Source organism: Lagenorhynchus albirostris, chromosome 5 (genome assembly GCF_949774975.1).
Source record: "Lagenorhynchus albirostris chromosome 5, mLagAlb1.1, whole genome shotgun sequence".
In the NCBI taxonomy this organism is placed as follows: Eukaryota; Metazoa; Chordata; class Mammalia; order Artiodactyla; family Delphinidae; genus Lagenorhynchus; species Lagenorhynchus albirostris.
In genome coordinates, this window is record NC_083099.1 from 36,304,253 (window position 1) to 36,323,364 (window position 19,112).

The 19,112-nt window shown below is 36.6% G+C and overlaps 1 protein-coding gene across 1 annotated transcript in view; it reads right to left on the reverse strand.

The window, feature by feature from the left end:
- The window catches only part of COL6A5 (collagen type VI alpha 5 chain), a 107,722-nt gene that overhangs the window by 20,146 nt on the left and 68,464 nt on the right, over window positions 1–19,112 (reverse strand). Inside the window, 5 exon segments of the mRNA XM_060149189.1 lie at window positions 6,520–6,728; window positions 9,741–9,753; window positions 12,493–12,570; window positions 15,498–16,151; window positions 16,697–16,790. Of these exon segments, the coding sequence (XP_060005172.1) occupies window positions 6,520–6,728; window positions 9,741–9,753; window positions 12,493–12,570; window positions 15,498–16,151; window positions 16,697–16,790 (1,048 nt within the window).

Here is a 19,112-nt window from a genome sequence, read left to right on the forward strand (position 1 = left end):
GGAGGGGGAAGGGTAAGCTGTGACAAAGTGAGAGAGTGGCATGGATGTATATACACTACCAAATGTAAAATAGATAGCTAGTGGGAAGCAGTCACATAGCACAGGGAGATCAGCTCGGTGCTTTGTGACTAGCTAGAAGGGTGGGATAGGGAGGGTGGGAGGGAGGGAGATGCAAGAGGGAAGAGATATGGGGATATATGTATATGTATAACTGATTCACTTTGTTATAAAGCAGAAAATAACACTCCATTGTAAAGCAATTATACTCCAGTAAAAACGTTAAAAGAAAAAAAAAGATGTGGCACATATATACAGTGGAATATCAGTCATGAAAAGAAATGAAATTGCATTAATTTGTAATGAGGTGGATGGACCTTGAGTCTGTCATAGACAGTGAAGTACGTCAGAAGGAGAAAAACAAATACCATATGCTAACATATGTATATGGAATCTAAAAAAAATAAATGGTTCTGATGAACCGGTGGGCAGGGCAGGAATAAAGACGCAGATGCAGAGAATAGACTTGAGGACACAGGGAGGGTGAAGGGTAACCTGGGACGAAGTGAGAGAGTGGCATGGACATATACACACTACCAAATATAAAATAGCTAGTGGGAAGTAGTTGCATAGCACAGGGAGATCAGCTCGGTGCTTTGTGACCACCTAGAGGGGTGGGATGGGGGGGGTGAGATAGGGAGGGTGGGAGGGAGATGAAAGAGGGGGGGGATATGGGTTTATAAGTATCCGTATAGCTGATTCACTTTGTTATACAGCAGAAACTAACACAACATTTTAAGGCAATTATACTCCAATAAAGATGTGAAAAAAAGAATTAATAAATATTTATGGCTTTATTCATGTATGGTTTATAAAAAAGCATGAGAGAAAAATAATTAAATTAAAATTTAAAAATTGAATTGTGCCACCAAAATTGTTTTTAAAATAGGGTTTCCCTGGTGGCACAGTGGTTGGGCGTCCGCCTGCCGATGCAGGGGACACGGGTTCGTGCCCCGGTCCGGGAGGATCCCACATGCCGCGGAGCGGCTGGGCCCATGAGCCGTGGCAGCTGCTCCTGCACGTCCGGAGCCTGTGCTCCGCAACGGGAGAGGCCACAACAGTGAGAGGCCCACGTACCGCAAACAAACAAACAAAAAAACAACTCCCCCACTGATGACATGATGATCGTCAAATTTGGTGCTGGATATATTTCGTCATTTGAAAATGCAGACAATGCCCTTGCCAGACAACACAGCCTACATTGTTAAGTTAACGTTTTTGTGGAAATGGGCATGGATTTGAATCCTGGCTCTGCCGCTTACAAGCTGTGTGATGTTGCTTGAGGATCTTAACCTTTGCATCAGTGTCCTCATCTGTAATATGTAATAGTCATTATAATAATAATAATAGATTTTCATGGTAAGGATTAAGTTAAATCATGTATATAAAGTGCCTGGTGCATAGTTGCATTAAATAAGTGGTAGCTTCTGTGATTACTATTATTTCTCATGCATTGTTTGATCATCAAGTGAGACAGTGAATACAATGCTGAGATGAATACTGGTCCCCAAAGCATTCCACCTGCACTTTTTTTTTTAACATCTTTATTGAGTATAATTGCTTTACAACGGTCTGTTAGTTTCTGCTTTATAACACAGTGAATCAGTTATACATATACATATGTTCCCATATCTCTTCCCTCTTGAGTCTCCCTCCCTCCAAACCTCCCTATCCCACCCCTCTAGGTGGTCAGAAACCACCGAGCTGATCTCCCTGCACTTTTTATTAAACTGAATACTTTCTTACTTGTATTAAGCTTTCTTTTTTTTACTCAGAGTATACTCTGATTATCAGATTACAAGCTCCTTGAAGACAGGGCCTCTGTCTGAATGTTTTTTTTTTAATCTCTCTAACCCCCCAAAAGACTAGCATGGGGCTTAATTCAGAACAGGAGTTAATTACATATTTGCTGCATGGATATTCATGGGAAAATCCATGTAAATGCTTGGCAGAGTCCTTTCCTATAGGAAGCCCTCAACGAGGGCTGCCACTGTTTTGTCGATTGCCACCACCACCATCACCCAATTATCACTTCAACTATCTATGTTTTATTCCATTAGCAAAAGGTCCCCATGAAAAAAAGTGTTGCTAACACTATAGAACATTGCTTTAGTAATTCCAACAAATGATTGCATGAGACCTACAGAAGCAGCCTCCATGAAGTCAAATCATCCACATCCCCTGAACTCACCAGTTCACATTAGCTCTGCCTCATGCAAAATCTTCAAGGAAGACACCCAAAGTATAATAACTATACAATAAATTCTCAAGCAAAAGTGAATGTCACAACCTCAGTCCACAGCTTAAAATGAACAGGAGACTCAGTTTATCCCCCAAAGAGCATCCAGATGGTTGGGATTTCCTAAAGTATTCATGAAACATGTCATTACAATTCAGACATGATCCCAATTCTATCACTGACTTCTTTAGCATGTGTACAGATATGAAAGTAGGACATTCAGCTGGGGGACTGCTCTATTGGGTGACTGAGAAGCCAGTTCTGCTGCATTTAATTCCAGTACAGATTTAAATGTAGCAGAAGATATATGTCTTCAAGTTCAACACGTGACAGCAAAAATTAGAAGCAAGCTAAGTGTTCAACAACAGATAAATAGTTAAATACATTCATTCATTGAAAGTAACATTATGAGAACACAAAAAAATCAGTATGAAGCTTGCAGCAATATGTAAAATGTATAACATATGTGAAAAGCAGGATATGAAATTGAATAAAACTATGTAAACCTATATGCCTCTGGAAAAACCAAAGACTGTACTCCACACAAATAGCTCAGTCTGCTAAATTGTGTGATTTGTGACTCTGTATTAAAATGTTATATGGTATGATAGTACTTTTACAATTTTTTAAAAATTAGCAGAATCCTAAGGGTGTACTGGGAAATAGTGGACAGGGTGTAGAAATCTTGAGTCCTTATACTGAATTTTTTAGTTCCCTGATCTTGGGGGCTTGAAGTTTCTTCTAAAACAGGGTTTCTTTCACTATTGACAGTCTGATTGGATAATTCTTTGTTGTGAGAGGATGTCCTGTGTGCATTGTAGGATGTTTAGCAGCATCTGTGGCCTCTAGATGCCAGTAGTACCCTCCAGTTATGACAACTAAAAATGTCTCCAGACATTGCAATATTTCTCCTAGGGTAGAGTAGGGTGGAATCATCCCCAGGAGAATTTGCAAAAGCTAATCACTAAATACCTTTCCAGCTCTACTACCTTATGATTGATTCAAAATCAAAATATACACTGGCTTAAAAAAACAAAACTGATTGTAGATCACAATCAAAGTTATCAAAATAAAAATGTAAAACAAAATCCATGCAAATTCCCTTGAGCACAACTCCAGCCTAGTTTGAAGAGAGAAGTGTTGCCTCTTAGTTCTTAATAAAATTCATTGAAAAGAACATCAGCTGAAATTATCCTAAGGCCAGGGAGTGCTTAAAGCTATGAGTGTGCCCTAGGCTGAGTTTGGGTTGGCATTTAACATTCATTAAAAATTATCCTGTCCCTCTTTAATCTTGACAATAGACTAACTGTATCTTAAGTATTAGTTAACATAGCAACTTTGATGAAAGTGCTAGGCTCACCATTGGGTCAACAGTTGCAATTTAATTAGAATTAAACCACCCATTTTTTATTACATAATTCCAAAGAACTATGTGTATTCCATTGGTGAGTAATCAAGAGCAACTGAATTTTCCAAGGAATTTTTATATTGTGGATGTGTGGTCAAAATGCATAATAGTATCTCTGGATAACCCGTACATATTTGGATCTTAAAATGTCTTGTTAGATAGATCTTGGATGAATAGATGGGTGGATGAATGTTCAGTGTTCTTGGATGAGTAAAATAAAATTATAATCCAGTTTACCTGGATCCCTTTGACAATAGGAATTCTTCTGTGATACTAGTTACTCAATTGCTTTTAGCTGAGAACACAGAGCAAATCAGGAAGCACACCAAAGTGGTAGCATGCACAGTAGTTCTTAAACTTCAGCCTGGATCAGATTTTTTGCTTGTTAAAAATCAGATGGTTGAGCCCCACCTCCAGTTTCTGCTTCAGTAGGTTCAGGATCAGTGCATTTCTAACAAGTTCTCAGGTGATGCTGATGCTGCTGGTTTAGGGACACACTTTTTGAGAATCACTGGGATAGTGGATCTGAAAAATGAGGACCTACGAAAATCACCTATGGTGGTTTTAAAGCTTGTGGCTTTTTCCTGGCCACTCACACCCCTAAATATGAAGCAGTAGTACTGAGAAGGGCTTAGGAATCTATGCTTGTGAAGGGCTTCCAGGTGATCCTGATATAAATTGTCTTTGAGCTGCTGTAAGGAGTGGAGAGGGCCAGGAAAGGTGATGCAATTAAGGATGAACTTGGAAACTGGAGTAGGGAGGAAGAAGCAAGGGAGAGGCCTAGGTAGAAAGATAGTGGTTGTGTTTCTTGTGAAAGAGAGTGATACACAACTCATTGCCAGCCCACAGTACTCTGGGAACTCTAAAAATTTCTTAAATGGTTAAGATTCTTGAGTTCTCCAGGACTCTCCATTTAAGGGCACAAAAATCAGTCCTTGGCCATAAGAATCACATTATAAATGAGTAATAAGCATAGCATGTGGAAGCTCTTATGGAAGTTATCAATCTCTTTATTTGTGCTATACATCTGGAACGTGTATCAAAGCTCATCTCTTAGCGACTGGATAAAATATCTGAACTACAATTTACTCTCCTTGAGGATGGCACATTATACAGAAAGTTCTCAGCGGCTTTTGACAACTAGCTAGCAATGATTTTAAAAAGAAAAAAAAAGAAAGAAAGGAATAGTATGAAGTCCCTAGACAACACTGATGATCTGAGACTCAGATTTATTGTAAAGGATAAAAATATACATATATTATCCTTAGATCTGAGACTCTGTTTCCAGGCAATCACAACTCAACATAATCCTCCACAGAACTCCCAACACTTCAATCCACTGCAAGAGAAATTGGGTGTGGTGGGTGTAACAGCAAATTGACATTTTTTTCCTATAGAGCCATGCAACAATTATTTCTGCAGCCAAATTGACCCTTAAACTGGTTATGAGTATCTTGATATCCAGACATCTGAAAAACCAAATGAAAAGTATTTCTATTGCTATTGAACAACGGTCATTAAAGATGGCTGCAAAGATGAGTTTCTCCTTTGTTCCCTTAAATATCCAATTAATTCAGTCTTTCTTGAAAAGTTTCACACTTCTAAATTATTAGAATTTAAAATGCTTACTACTAACAATACTGTCACAAATGACAATTTCGTATTCCAACTCTGCCAAAATAACTTCTCTTTTTCTTTTATTTTTCTTCCAAAACCAAACCATAATAAATTCCTATGCCTTGAGGGCTGTTGTAATTCCCATATCGTTAAAATGAATACCCCAAATTAATTGCATCCATTAAGAAGAACAAATTTTGTATTTTCTTCTTTAAGCTATGTCTATATAATGATGAAAACCTGTTTTAAATAAGAAATCACACACTTGAATGCCTTAATGCCAAGGAACTACATACATCCAGGTTTACTTCATTACTTTTTTTTTACTAAAAAAAGTCTTATTTTTCAACTAATGATTGACTCTTTAATTCTCAAGTCTAGCTTCTATAAAGGAAAGTTTAGCTGCTTTAAAGACAAAATTCAAACATGTATATTTCAGAAATGGGGGGAAATATGGGGACATCAGTGTTGAACCCAAGGAAAAGAACATTTATTTATCCAAGGAAATTACTAAGAATGAATATTATGAGATTGGCCGCCTTTTCTTTCAAACTTGCATATTCTAACATCACACATGATACTTACGACATAATGCTTTAAATGCTGGCATTCTGGCCAAATGAGCATTTTGGGAGACTCTAGATACATAGATGGAATAGCTGAATAGTGTGTTTAGAATGCCCACCCTTTCAAATGAAAATACAGCCAAAATTCTATGATCTGATTTGTTTGAAACTATTAAATCCTGACAAAAAGCATTACTGCTTTGCCATTAAAATGTATAGAGTATAGAGTGGGGTAGTTTATTTTATTTCCAGTTAAAAAACCTTACACCTTCTCATGCAATCACAAATTCTGGGGCACTGGTCAGGCCAACTTTTAAAAGTTCCTCCTTTGCTATGTTATTCTCTGTAGTACCTCCTTCTACATCACACTAACCTAAATTGTGGTTTCTAGAGAAACCTTAAGTTTGGTGAGCATATCAGTGACATTTCTTAGAGCTTATCAGTGATTTCCAGAGTGGTGCCTGTGACCATTTAAATCTTCAGATCAAATAAAAGCTGCAGTTGTAGCCACCATCTTGAACTTGAAGAAAGTTGCTTTTTATACCCACCTTATTTATTTGATTCTCTATTAGTGTTAAAAGATGAGGATCCAGTTATTTCTAAATTACCGCTATAACTTTTCATTTCCTTACCAGCAGTGAGACTTGCAATTTCTTCAGAATTCTGATCTTTTTCATATTTAGTTGTTAATTTCTGTGGTATAAACATTTGGCTTGGAATGTAAGCCAGATGGTCACTTCCACTGTCTTCCAACACAAAAGATGAATCTCTGCCCACACTAAATTCCTGGCCAATGAAGCTGTTCTCTCCTGAAGAAATATCTTGTTGCTCAGGGGTAAATCTAGAAGATAAAAGGGAAAGTTTTAGGTGAACCTATATAACTTTGGGAAATACAACTAAAATATCACAAAAATTTAATATAGTTAATTATTTCTTAGAAGAAAGACAATTGGGTGATAAAAATTTATTTCAATCAAATAATTTATTATACTACAGGGGAATTCTACTAAACATGTAAAGAAGAACTAATACCTATCCTTCTCAAACTATTCCAAAAAATTCAAGAGGATGGAACACTCCCAAATTCATTCTACAAGGCCACCAGTACCCTGAAACCAAAACCAGACAAAGACACTACAAAGAAAGAAAATTACATGTCAATATCTTAGATGAGTACAGATGCAAAAATCCTCAACAAAATATTAGCAGAATGAATCCAAATCCGAATGTATTAGAGGATCATACACTGTGTCAAGTTGGATTTATTCCAGGGACACAAGAATGGTTCAACATACATAAATCAATTAGTGTGATATGCCACATTAAAAAAAGGAAGGACAAAAATTACATGATCATCTCAATATATGCAGAAAAAGCATTTGACAAAATTCAACCTCCATTCATGATAAAAACTCTCATCAAAGTGGGTACAGAAGGAACATATCTCAACATAATTAAAGACCATTTATGGCAAATCCACAGCTAACATATGCAGTGGTGGAAAGCTGAAAGGTTTTCCTCTAAATTTAGGGACAAGATAAGGCTATTTAACCACTTCTATTTAACAGTTTTGGAAGTCCTAGCCACAGCAATCAGATAAGAAAAAGAAATAAAAGGCATTCAAATTGGAAGGGAAGAAATAAAACTGTCCCTCTTTGCAGATGGCATGATACTTTATATAGATACCCTAAAGTCTCTACCCAAAAACTATTAGAACCAATAAATGAATTAAGCAAAGTCACAGGACACAAGATTAATATACAGAAATCTGTTGCTTTCCTCTACACTAATAATGAACTATCAGAAAGAGAGAGTGAAAAACCAATCCCATTTAAAATCTCTTCGTGGGCTTCCCTGGTGGTGCAGTGGTTGAGAATCTGCCTGCCAATGCAGGGGATATGGGTTCGAGCCCTGGTCTGGGAAGATCCCACATGCCATGGAGCAACAGTGTCCATGAGCCACAACTACTGAGCCTGTGCATCTGGAGCCTGTGCTCCGCAACAAGAGAGGCCACAACAGTGAGAGGCCCGCCCACCGCGATAAAGAGTGGCCCCCGCTTGCCACAACTAGAGAAAGCCCTCACACAGAAACGGAGACCCAACACAGCCAAAAATAATAAATAAATAAATTTATTAAAAAACAAATCACTTCGAAAAGAATAAAATACCAAGGAGGTAAAAGACCCATACTCTGAAAACAATAAAACATTGATAAAGGAAATTAAAGATGATACAAAGAAATAGAAAGATATCCTGTGCCCTTAGATTGAAAGAATTAATATTGCTAAAATGACCATACTACCCAAAGGAGATTTAATGCAATTCCTAACAAAATATCCATGAAATTTTTCACAGAACTAGAACAAATAATCCTAAGATTCATATGAAACCACAAAAGACGCTGAATTTCCAAAGCAAGGTTGAAAAAAAGAACAAAGCTGGAGATACCATCCTCCCAGACTTCAGACTATACTACAGAGCTACAGTAATCAAAACAGCAAGGTACTGGCACAAAAACAGATACAGAGATCAATGGAACAGAATAGAGAGCCCAGAAATAAGCCCACACACTTATGGTCACTTAACCTAGCTATGACAAAAGAGGCAAGAATATGCAATGGAGAAAAGACAGTCTCTTCAATAAGTGGTGCTGGGAAAACTGGACAGCTACATGTAAAACAACGAAATTAGAACACTTTCTTACACCATATACACAAATAAACTCAAAATAGATTAAAGACCTAAATGTAAGACCAGAAGCCACAAAATTCCTACAAGAGAATATAGGCAAAACATTCTCTGACATAAATCGCAAGCAATATTTTTTTTTGTCTCTGCCTCCTAAAGCAAAAGAAATAAAAGCAAAAATAAAGAAATGGGACCTATTAAACTTAAAAGCTTTTGCACAGCAAAGGAAACAACTGAAAAAACTAAAAGACAACCTATGGTGTGGGAGAAAATATTTGCAAATGATATGACTGATAAGGGGTTAATATTCAAAAGAGATAAATAGCTCATACAACTCAATATAAAAAAAAACAATTAAAAAATGGGCAAAAGAGCTAAATAGAAATTTCTCCAAAGAAGACATACAAATGGCCAGTAGGCACATGGAAAGATGCTCAGCATTGCTAATTATCAGAGAAATACAAACCAAAACCACAATGAGATAGCTCCTCACACCTGTCAGAATGGCTATCATCAAAAAGTCTACAAATAACAAATGTTGGTGAGGATGAGGATGTGGAGAAAATGGAACCCTGTACACTGTTGGCAGGAATGTAAATTGGTGCAGCAATTATGGAAAACAGTATGGATGTTCCTTAAAAAACTAAAAATAGAGCTACCATATGATCCAGCAATTCGCATCCTGGGCATACATCCGAAGAAACACAAACACTAATTTGAAAAAATATATGAACCCCAATGTTCATAGCAGCACTATTTACAATAGCCAATACATGGAAGCAACCCAAGTGTCCATCAACAGATGATTGGCTTAAGAAGATGTGGTATATATATTAAATAGAATATTACTCAGCCATAAAAAAGAATGAATTATTGCCATTTGAAGCAACAGGGATGGACCTAGAGAATATTACACTTAGTTAAGTAAGTCAGAGAGAGAAAGACAAATACTGTATGATATCACTTATATGTGGAATTAAAAAATAATACAAATGAATGTATATAGCAAAACAGAAACAGACTCACAGATACAGAGAACAGACTAGTGGTTACCAGAGGGGAGAGAGAGCGGGGGGAGGAGCAGGTTAGGGGTAAGGGATTAAGAAATATAAACTACTGTGTATAAAATAGATAAGCAACAAGGATATTTTGTATAGCACAGGGACTTATAGCCATTATCTTGTAATAACTTTTAATTGAGTATAATCTATAAAAGTACTGAATCATTCTGCTGTACTCCTGAAACTCATATAATATTGTAAATCAACTATACTTCATTTTTTTAAAAAAGCATATACTGATACATTTGTGTAAATTCCCATTTATCCTTCCCTTTCTTGCCATCTGCTTATAGCCTATGAAACACTACTTTGGACTAAATCAAGTCTGATTTGTCACAGAGTTTTAGATAAATGACAAGAAACTCATAGGTTACTTGGGACAAGCAAATAATGTGTCTCAGTTTGATATCAATCTCCACAGAAAATGTAGAAAATAGTCATTTAATCTACCATCAACTTCTCTGAGAAGAATAAAACTATATAAAATATATCTCATTGACACCATGCTTCCTGAAATGGTGTCTACGTTTGTATTCTTTGGAGTAAGAATGATAGTTTGAAAATATTGTGTTTTTATATAGGTGACAGTAAAAAACATATTCAATATAAGTTTATTCTTATTCTATTAATGCACCTCTATGCAATTTCAAGTCCATGTTTATGTTTGCATTGATACTGTTGTTTGGCACCTGGTGGTACTACTTTAACTGTTGAGAGTTAATGAGGAAAGGAAATAAAGTCAGACATAATATTATCAACAATACATTCACACCAAGTAAAAGCCAAATGATACAATGACTAGAGTGGGAATGATCGTTTTGCAGTAGTGCAGGTGAAGACAAGTGCTGGGGAATCAAGCACTCACAGAACTGAGTGGGCAAGCTGAGAGCAGAGGTGACTCTGCAGCATGCATCATGTTTTACACATTTTACCAATATGCACCATATTATTAAAAAAATTTTATTGAAACATAGTTAATTTACAATGTTCTGTTAGCTTCAGGTATACAGTAAAGCGATTCATTTATACATACATATATATGTGTATATATACACATATATATGTATATTTTTCAGATTCTTTTCCATTATAGGTTATTACAAGATATTGAGTATAGTTCTCTGTGTAGTCCTTGTAGTTTACCTATTTTATATATAGTAGTATGTATATGTTAATCCCAAACTCCTAATTTATCCCCCTCCCCTGAACCTTTCCCCTTTGGTAACTGTAAGTTTATTTTCTAAGTCTGTGAGTCTATTTCTTTTTTGTAAATAAGTTCATTTGTATCATTTTTTTAGATTACACATATAAGCAATATCATATGATATTTGTCTTTCTCTGTCTGACTTACTTCACTTAGTATGATAATCTCTAGGTCCATCCATGTTGCTGCAAATGGCATTATTTCATTTTTTATGACTGAGTAATATTCCAGTGTGTGTGTGTGTGTGTGTGTGTGTGTGTGTGTGTATTATATCTTCTTTATCCATTCATCTGTTGATGGACATTTAGGCTCTTTATATGCTTGTTTATAAAATTTCTTTTTTTAGTTTTTAGGAATTCTCTTTTGGCTAAGCAGAATCATCTAATACATTAAATTACTGTTTTAAATTTGTGCCTTACTGAGTTTCCTTGGGTTTGATGTACGAATTTATTTTTGATAGTTGCATAGGAACAATACACGTATGGTATTTGCAGCTAGATTTGTGTTTGTACATGTTAAAATATTATATTAAAATGTAGTCCTGTAAGAATCAATTTTCCTTTAAATAAGAGTATTGTTTATTCCATGTTGGGAAACACTGCTTCACAGGACATCAGTGCCATATTGTCCTTCAGAAGGTGTGAGCTGCTGGACGCTTCCTTGTTAAACTACTAAGTATAAATGAAACCTGATATGAGAGGAACATGTATTTGCATGAATTCTGAGGAACATTTCATCTTGCCATTTTGGATATATGGGATTTATGGGAAAGACTGCATCTATTTTGAGAAGCTCTTTGCTTAATTGCAATCTGATGGGACAGGGCCATTATGGGCTAACTCTGGGCTTTCACAGGCTGTAGTCAGGGATCCAAGCTTGGTGAAATATAGAGAAAAGCACAGAGCAACCAAATGGGCCATTCTCGTTCTGTTTGAGGTTCAAGTCCATTCAGATTAATTATTTATATTTTCACTCAAGATAAAATTTTAAAGAAAATTATTTACATGTGCAATGATATTGTAGGGTCTTTCATGCTGTTTTGGGAATGAAACAATGAATCACATGGAATCCCATACTTCAGTAAGACAAGACATTGGGATAAACTGTAATAAGTGCCTCAGCAGAGGTGTAAAAAGTTATTAAAAAAGGAAAAAATGTGGATTTTGACTGAGTGTAAAGATGGGCTTTGAAGAGGAGACAGGTTTAATCAGGGCCATGAACAATGGGTAGGGTTTCACTGGAAGAAACAGGATCCCAGGCAGTGTGACCAGAGCTCCAGGAGGGTGAACTCCTGGACCTCTGATCACACAAGGCAGACAAGAGTCCAGTGTAGCCGGAACTCAGAGCTTATGATGGGGAGAGATGAGAAGTAAAGTTGAGGTGGGTTGAGACTGAATTCTGGGGTAAATTTCAATATGGAAATTTCTGAGGAAACCATGAATTTTAAAGCAAAATTGTAATAAGCTCATGAGGATGTTATAAAAACATCAATCCTGAAAGCATGCTTGTGTGCAACTTCTGCTACAGAAAATGGAATACATGAAGAGCCTTTCCTTCAGGGACCTTATCTGCCATCAGGCAGTTACACACTCCTCAGTCAATCCATAGTCACTTGTAAATATCAGAGCTTTCTAACTCACAGGAGATTGATACTTTGATTATCCTCTTCCTTTGAATTGATGAGTCTGCAGATGTTCTCAAGCATCAGTGGTGGGTACTGATTGAATCCTCCTATTGAGAGAGGAAAATTATAGTTAGATTTTTAAACTAGAAATTGTATTTGCTAGGGAAAGAGAACTCCAATAGGAATCTTCTTGAAGCAATAAATGTCACTAAAGTATTTCAGCACAATTTGGCTTGGGTGAGAACAGAAAATAGTAGCAACTAGAAATAGCATTCAGAATTTGATTTTAACATTTTGCAGCCAAAAAATTACTGGGATCATGGAAACAGACCTCCTCAAATTGTTCATTTAAGGGTTAATTGTGATGCAGAGACACGATTTCCATATGTTCAGGCTAACATAATTTTATTCTGATCCTATAATACTTTTTCACTCAGACTTATGCTAATAGAAAAAGTAATATTTTAATACATGATGCTATTTCTGTGCTTCTGCACCAATTAACACTGATTTCCTAGGAGGAAAATAATCACAGGAAAGATTTTAGCTAACTGACCTAAATAATATGTTCCTTTACCTCTTTCTATTGTTGTTCTATAAACTGTGGAATACTGAGAAATATATAATTTTCCCCTTATTCAGGAAAATAAATAGGTTTTAGTGAAAGGAAATCTTTGACCATTGAATGATCGAAGACTCTGTGAAAATATCTCACAGAATGTTTATGGTTTTATAATAATCATATTTCTCTTGTTCTAAGATGAGCATTTTTTTCTATTTCTCTGAAATGAGACTATGTCTTCTAATCAATTGCAGTTGACAGTTGCTATTGGTGAGGAAGGAATCGTGATGCCATTGTTATCGCCTGTACGTGTGGGAACAACAAACGTGCCAGCACCAAAACTTGTAGAATTGGGGTCAGCAGTTTAGAAAAAATTTCCGGAAGTATTAGTAAAGGAGACTTTTAACCTCTACAAACCAAGTGGTTATGGGAAGACAGTGAATTGGATGTGTTTAACAACATTGCTCAGATGGAAATCAAAAGTAAGCTAGCTCTAATAATTGCAAAGCCTAATTTAAGAGCCTAGCAAGACCAGTTTTGTGTTATTTCATAGAGTCTTTTTAAAGTACTGCTCTATTGGAGTTCATTGACATATACACACTACTATACATAAAATGGATAACTAATAAGGACCTACGGTATAGCACAGGGAACCCTTCTCAATACTCTGTGATGACCTGTATGGGAAAAGAATCTTAAAAAGAGTGGATTTATTATATGTATGGCTGATTCACTTTGCTGTGCAGCAGGAGCTGGCACAGCATTTTAAATCAACTATACTCCAACAATTAAATTAAAAAAAGATTTTCTAAAAAAATCCATCATCGATCTTGATGGTATAAAGAAAAATATTGCATGGGAAAAGATGGATATCAATGACTCTGAGTCAAGAAAGAACTCACAAAAGTCAAATTTTGACTAGAAGAAGTTTTAGGAATGCCTTAACCAAGTGTATTTCACATATATTCCCTTTTTATGTACGCACAAGAGTGACATATCATAGTCTGTCTAAAAGAACTCTTTTGAAGGCTATAAAATAAAAAAACTCTAACAGGAATGTCAGTATCAACATTTAACTGGAAGCACTTTTTCTTTCATTTTTCATAATACAATGGTGCATTATACAATGGAAGGCATTTAGAGTTAAAGAAATAACATGATATTCCCAAAGGGGTAATTACTGGATTCTTCAGTTGAATATGAGTCACAGGAGAAAGGGGAAACTCCTTCTGCAATGAAGAGTGAACTTCCAAGTGAACTTGGAAGAGTGAACTTCCAAGACGTTGTCACTATGGTGGTATTGAAGATTCCTTGGTGGAATCTTCCTGGGGTGGAAGACTCCTACGGTGGTGGGATTGGTTCCAACAGAACCTAACTCTACACTTGTCAGATTCCCAGAAAGAAAAGGTTCAGCTCTGATTCCATGGGATCCTCTAGAGCAGGATTTCTCAACCTCAATGCTATTGACATTTTGGGCTGGATTGTTCTTTGCTGTGGGGGGCGCCCTGTGCATTGTAGGATATTTAGCAGCATCCTTGGTCTCTACCCACTAAATACCAGTAGTATCCTCTCTCTTAGTTCTGACAACCAAAATTGTCTCCAGACATTTCCAAATGTCATCTGGGGGGCAAAATCATCCCCAGTTGAGAACCACCTCTATAGAAAGAGCATTTCTCACACCACTTGCGGTGAAGGACAAGGTATTTTTATTTCTAGCCTTTTGCAGACTGATACTTTTGGTTTATATCTTGTTCAATGAGACAATGTCCACTGTTTATACACTTGTATAATGTGGCAATGTCACATTGCTTTAAAAGTTTCTAGATGCTTATTCTCAGTTTCTGTATTTCTTTCTACTCATCAGTTTATGAACTAACATGGTCCAATGGGTAACACTTTGTAGTGCATTGGCCTAGAACCTTTCTACTCAAAGTGTGATCTGTGGACCAGAAGCATTGACATCACTGAAGAACCTGTTAGAAATGCAGAATATTAGGCTCCATCCTACAGATACTGAATCAGAACCTCCATTTTAACAAGATTCCTGTGTGGTCTGTATGCTCAGACTCTTTGGGAGTAGCACTCTCACACAGGTCTCCAGGGTACTCCAAGGTTGGAAATAAACCAGATGTAGCAGGGAAAACTTTTATTTAAATGCTCAACCTGGAGACCACCTAAGAGCTGCTAGAACTTCTTTACGTTGAGCAAGTGAAGTTCAGGAGATCTCCAGTCACTCTGTTCCTTCTAGTGCTGAGATTTTGGCTAAGAGACATTATATCATGAAAATGGTCTCACTGCATTATGACCAAAGCATAAACAGGGTATAACCAAGATGTGTCCTATTCCTGTCCCCTTTTCACCATCTAATTCACATATTTTGGTTAGCTATAGATACAGAGGTATGTTAGGTTATCAATACTACTAACAAACACTAATTTATTAAAACAAAGAGAAAACAAAATAGTGACTTACGTCTAACTGAGTACACAAATGGCTTTAAAAACTTCACAGCGTAATCCAGGTTTGGTTTATGAATTCTCCCAAGCTGTATCAGATGGTGATCAAGTGGGTGGCTGGCTAGCTCCTCCATGTCCTCCTTATGTGTAGAGCCCAGAGAAATCACAAATATGACATAGCCTTGACACTTGGCCCTCAGAGCCATCTTCTTTAAGAATTCCTTTCTCTCATGATTTCCTCCAGCAGAGACTACAAAGATGACTCTATGTTTTCTCAGTTTGGGTGTTCCTGGGAAGAGATACTCCACAGCCCACAGTAGGGCACGGCCAATGGTGGATTCTCCATTTAGCTGTTGGAGGTAAGTCTGGATGTGCCTCTTCATTAGAGCTTGATTGTCATAAGTTGTAAACTCAAACTCTGTTTTTACCACATCTTTCTTCCTCCCATCCCAAGGAGAGTAGCTCAACAAGGCAATCCTATCACCAGAGTCTGAGGTTACAGGGTCTGAGGCAATATCAAAGTTGTCAAGCATTGAGCTTACCAAGGCTTTGACATCCTTAAACTCATCACTTGCTATATTCCTAGAATTGTCTAAGAGGAAGGCGACATCCATGTATGAATTTTCAGGTAAGAAAATCTCTTTCTTGCAAGTATTTGGAAAGCATTTATCTGAAAACACATAGAGACTTATCATTGGTTCAATGTTGGCACAAGAAGACACTGTTGTTTGAGATCTTCAAGTGAAAAGGGACTGATTACCAAAAATTAATCATCTGATCAATACCTCTTCAATCTCACATCATTTAAATTAATAAGGAATTTTCAACATCCCCATAATTTCTGTGGCCACTAGCAGACGATTTGGGAATGTCTTTGTTGAAAGCAGATGTAAGTAAGATGTATACTTAAAGTGTATAAGACATGTCCAAACTCTTTTAGAAAATATTTTAAGTATTTTAGAAGCTTTTGATACAAACTATCAAATTGTCCCCAGGAAAAGCCGAATCAATTGGGATAATCTTCTAAACCAATTTTCACATTCTATGGAAACTTCAAACATTACAGAGATTGAAACTCTGACATATGGTGTTGAAAGATCGGAAAACTTAGAATCTACAATCAAAAATATAATTTTTTGATAAAGGTAGATTTAATAACTCACCCAGAAGGCATTTAAGTGTTTCAGCACAATAAATTCTTCTCATTAGTCTTACCATAGCAAAGAGTACAGTGCCGAAGTCTTTCTAATGGTTCATATTCCCCATTTGGAGGAACAGGAAGCACCTGAAATGTTCCCGTGTTGTCAAACTGCATCGAAAAAGAAGTATATGCTTACTTGCTCATTTTCTTTAGTCATCATCAGCAATACACTGTGCACACACTTTAAGAGTTTGAAAAACACCTAACTAATCACCATCACCTTGCATTGTAGCCCATTGCTCTATTCAGTGCAACTTTATGCATACACACACACACATACACACACACACTATCCCCCCTTGATCCTAAACATAACCCAAGGAAGCATATAGAACAGGTATGAGCAACCCAATTTTATGATGAGGAAACTACCACAAGTTAACCACAAGATTCACCCACTGGGGTAGATATTAATATCTCATTCTTATCTCCAAACCTGTAATTCTGCACTGAATTTTCACACACCTCTGATTATGCACCAGCTGTTTATGTACTATACATCAGTTTCTGGGGTTGGGTCTTGCAGAAATTTTACATTCACAAGTTTCCTTTAGCCTCTTTAAGTAGTGATTCCAACTATTTCCAACCAATCACACTATCTAGAAGAAGGTATATCTTTCAGATGTCAAGTGGATTTCTCCAATCACAAATTCCAATCAAAAGTTTATTCCATATTACTCAGCCATAAAATAAGTGAAATAATGCCATTTGCAGCAACATGGATGGGCCTAGAGATTATCATACTAAGTGAAGTCAGAAAGAGAAAGACAGATACCATGTGACATCACTAGTGGAATCTAAAATATGACACAAATGAACATATCTACAAAACAGAAATAGACTCCCAGACATAGAGAACAGACTTGTGATTGCCAAGGGGGTGGGAGGGGAGGGACGGATTGGGAATTTGGGATTAGAAGGTGCAAACTATTATATATAGAATGGATAAACAACAAGGTCCTACTGTATAGCAAAGGGAACTATATTCAATATCCTGTGGTAAATCATAATGGAAAAGTATATAAAAGAGAATGTATATGTATGCCTATATATATATATATATGTGTGTGTGTGTATACATATATATATATATATATATAACTGAATCACGTTTTGTACAGCAGAAATTAACACAGCATGTAAATCAACTATACTTCAAATTTTAAAAGTTCTATTCCAAAAGGATGTAGACAGAGGACACTAAGTCTATTCAAAATTCTTGGTAGTACACTGCCTGATTTTGTCTGTTTCTTGATTATATTTTTGCTTTGATACTCACTGAGATGGGCAATATATAGCATTCATTCATTCAGACTCAATAACTATATATTGGGCATTTACTCTGTATGAGGCACCATGCAATACAGACAATTTAATTACAATAATAGAAATCTATAATTCCCAGGTGATGAGGGGATCTCTCAATCAACAGAGATGCTCATGCTTTTGTTCTTTCTCCCTTGTGAAATTAAAAGGTAGAAAAACCACCCCCTCTGGTTTTCTGTAAAGTGCTGACTGAGCATTTGGTAATATTTATTATCATCCCAGCCTTATAGTTAGAAAGTAGCTACTACATTCCTACTCTCTAGTTTTTATGAAACTGGATACTTTGGGTGTCATTTTGTGTTTGACCTTGTTGGTCCCCCATGTAAAGATTAACTGCAACCTTGGTAATCAAGGAAGTTTATTCACAGGGGTCAACCACATGCTCTTCATTCATCCATGCATTCATTCAACAAATATTTATTGAATGCCTACAATGTTAAATAGGTAATATTCTAGGTGCTGGGGATACAGAAATGAACAAAGCAGATAAAAACTCTATCCTACATTCTAGTGGGGAGACATATACCATAACAAAACCAATAAATAAATTATCTATGTTGGGAAGTAATTATTTTTATAGAAACTACTTCAAATTCCTACAATCCTTTCTGTCAGGATCTATTCTCCCTATGACTCCTATTTCCAAAATATTCATGGATATCTTACGATTATTGACTCTCTTCATGTTATAGAGGGCTTTTCTTTTTATAGTAGACATGTGTATTTGTGTAAATATAGACCTTTATAGGGCTTCCCTGGTGGCGCAGTGGTTGAGAGTCCGCCTGCCAATGCAGGAGACACGGGTTCGTGCCCCGGTCCAGGAAGATCCCACATGCCACGGAGCGGCTGGGCCCATAAGCCATGGCCGCTGAACCTGTGCGTCCAGAGCCTGTGTTCCGCAACGGGAGAAGCCACAACAGTGAGAGGCCGCGTACCACAAAAAAAAAAAAAAAAAAAAAAAAAAAAAAGACCTTTATAACCTCTTGGATGATATAATGATTCCACCCAGGTCCAGGAGCATGTATTTCATGGATAATGAGTAGATTTTAAAATAGTTGAACAGTAGATGGAGAAGTTCTTCAGTTTGCAGGGAGAAAGAGGGAA